This window comes from Sinocyclocheilus grahami, unplaced genomic scaffold, assembly GCF_001515645.1.
Source record: "Sinocyclocheilus grahami isolate Dianchi unplaced genomic scaffold, SAMN03320097.WGS_v1.1 scaffold461.1, whole genome shotgun sequence".
NCBI lineage: Eukaryota > Metazoa > Chordata > Actinopteri > Cypriniformes > Cyprinidae > Sinocyclocheilus > Sinocyclocheilus grahami.
The window spans coordinates 192,320-194,819 of NW_015505640.1; the positions used below are offsets into that span (position 1 = coordinate 192,320).

The window sequence follows — 2,500 nt, forward strand, 5'->3', positions numbered from 1 at the left end:
AGAGAAATATTGCCATTTATATTCATATTTATTTATTATATCACTTAAAAACACTCTCTCTCTCTCTCTCTCTCTCTCTCTCTCTCTCTCTCTCTCTCTAGCCACGTGCTGATCCCATACCCATATGCAGCTTCTGTTTGGGCACAAAGGAGTCCAATCGAGACAAGAGGCCAGAGGAGCTGCTGTCCTGTGCTGACTGTGGGAGTAGCGGTAAGATCCATGTTTGAACTCTCAACCTAAACAGTGGTTATATATGAGCAGTGCATCATCTGAACGTCTGTGCCAAATAGCCGAAAGCAAGTTATCATATAACTAGGAATGTTATTGGCTGAAGTGTGAATCAAACTTTGTAACTAACCATTTAGCTGTAATCAAACCAGCTATTTTTGTTTGGACACCTGCTTATAACTGTCGGTCATGTTGAAATATTGTTAAAAAATTGCGGTCTTGCACACTTACACACTTGCGGTCTTTGCACTTGACCACTTGAACACTTATATGACGTATTTCCTGTATTTGGCCCAAGTGTTCAAGTGAGGATGAAGACCACAAGTGTGTGTCAAACTTTTCATTACCTGATGGGACACACTTATAGTGTTGTAAAAATGCAAGTGTTTACATAGCTTTATTTTAATTTTAAATACTTTGCATTTTAAAATCAACTTCTAAATGTCTGTTCAGTAGTCCCTATAACATGACATAATTTTAATTTGTGGTGCTTCTAATTAAGTGATAAAAAGCAGTTGCAAATGTTGTACAAAATAAATATCACCACTACTCATCTTTGCACCAATAAAACGTAAAAACACTGTTTTTCTTCCAAATTATATGTAATATTTAATTATTATATCAATATTTAACTTGCATTGGAGTGGTTTCCATGACCTCTCGCAAGATCTCGGCAAAAAGTCTCACGATTTATTTAGAGAACATGATGCATGATGGGATACGCTAAGCCTTGAATAGCGATCTGGAGCGGTATTCGAGATAGTGTGGTTCTTTGCCGTTTTTAAGACCTGGGACAGTCTTGCGCACTTACTTCCTGTCGCGCACACGCGCTCAAGTGGCCAAGACCGCAAGTGTGGGTATTTAGACAAGGTATATATTACATCAGGTGTTGGTTAGTCTATGTGAGTGCATGGGGCAGATAAGTGCATGTGTGCAGTCTAAGAACAGGAAATGCCCTTTATTAATCAGCCAGGATCCAAAAGGAAAATGCAAACTCAAAATATGCATTCTGTTTTTAAGTATTTGAATTTCCACACATTGTGCATGCACAATTAGGAAAAACAAATCTGAACTCAATTTGCAATGGATTTTGAGTTTTGACCACAATATGCTTTTAGTATCTTGTATGAGACCGATGCGCAATTGTGTTTGTTGTAGTGCTGGGCAGTATGACCAAAAATGTATATCACGGTATTTTTAAAAATTATACCGGTTTCACGGTACATGACGTTTTTTTCATGCATGACTGGGTGTTAACCATATTTTCTACTGATTGAGAGAGGAAATACTGCAGTATATTGACTTAGAATGCCCTATTTTACTGTCACGATGAGTGAATATTGTCAAAAAATACCACACTAAATAGTGACTAAACACGACCCCTTTTAATACGTTAACCAGGAGTCACTCTCATTTATAATCGCGGCATCGTCTGATAAAATCAACATGCATCTACACTGAAGAGCAACTATGTGGTTGTTTTGGCTATATTACTTTTTTGTCTCATGCAGCGCACTGCCTGCATCTGAGTAACAAACTAAAAAAAACAACAAACAAAAAAGTGCATGTGATATTAACAGACGAACTATGCTCATATTTATAATTCCAAACAATCTGTAAGCGACAGGTGCTAGGAAAAGCTGTTTTGTTCTCATTTATTGACGAGTCGGCTGCGGGTCCGGCAAACTGAATGCGCTGCTTCTCTGCCGCTCACTGCACAGAACAGATGCCGAGAGAGGCGACACTTCTCCGGGAAAGTCAGACCTCGCTTTCGTGGGACAGCACTGGCGAAATCTTCCAACTGAACCATAGCTAAGGTTTATCCAAAAAAGTCGCTACGTTTGTCAGTATGAATATTCTATGGGGAGAAAAGCAGCTAAAAGGTTCTGAAAGTTGCTAATTCTAGTGCTAAAGTCACACTCGTGTGTGTCTGAGAGCTAATGGCAGGGGGCGGTGGATATTTGTGGCGGTCAGTGTGGATATTGTGGATGAGTTCTTCTGTGTCATCACGTTCTATTAGTTCTACAGCTTCAGTTTCTGAACTTTCAGGCTTAGTAACACATACAGCTGTGCCCTCACCACAGTGCAACAGTGAAAAGTGACCCCTTTCAAACAGTGTCGTTCCGAACGTTGTTTAAGCGACACACCGGTATTGCGGTATTTTAAAAATTCATATCATAACAAAAATAAACACCGGTATTCGGTATGAACCGGTATACCGTCCAGCACTAGTTTGTTGTCCATCTGCATTTATCTGCATGTCTTTTATCAT

At 39.4% G+C, this 2,500-nt stretch overlaps 1 protein-coding gene across 5 annotated transcripts in view; it reads left to right on the forward strand.

Annotated features, from left to right (window-relative positions):
- The window catches only part of LOC107552931 (histone acetyltransferase KAT6B-like), a 57,585-nt gene that overhangs the window by 37,916 nt on the left and 17,169 nt on the right, over window positions 1-2,500 (forward strand). For all 5 annotated transcript variants that reach the window (XM_016234971.1, XM_016234966.1, XM_016234969.1 and 2 more), the window contains exon 3: window positions 102-210. In XM_016234971.1, the coding sequence (XP_016090457.1) occupies window positions 102-210 (109 nt within the window). The remainder of the gene's footprint in view (window positions 1-101; window positions 211-2,500) is intronic.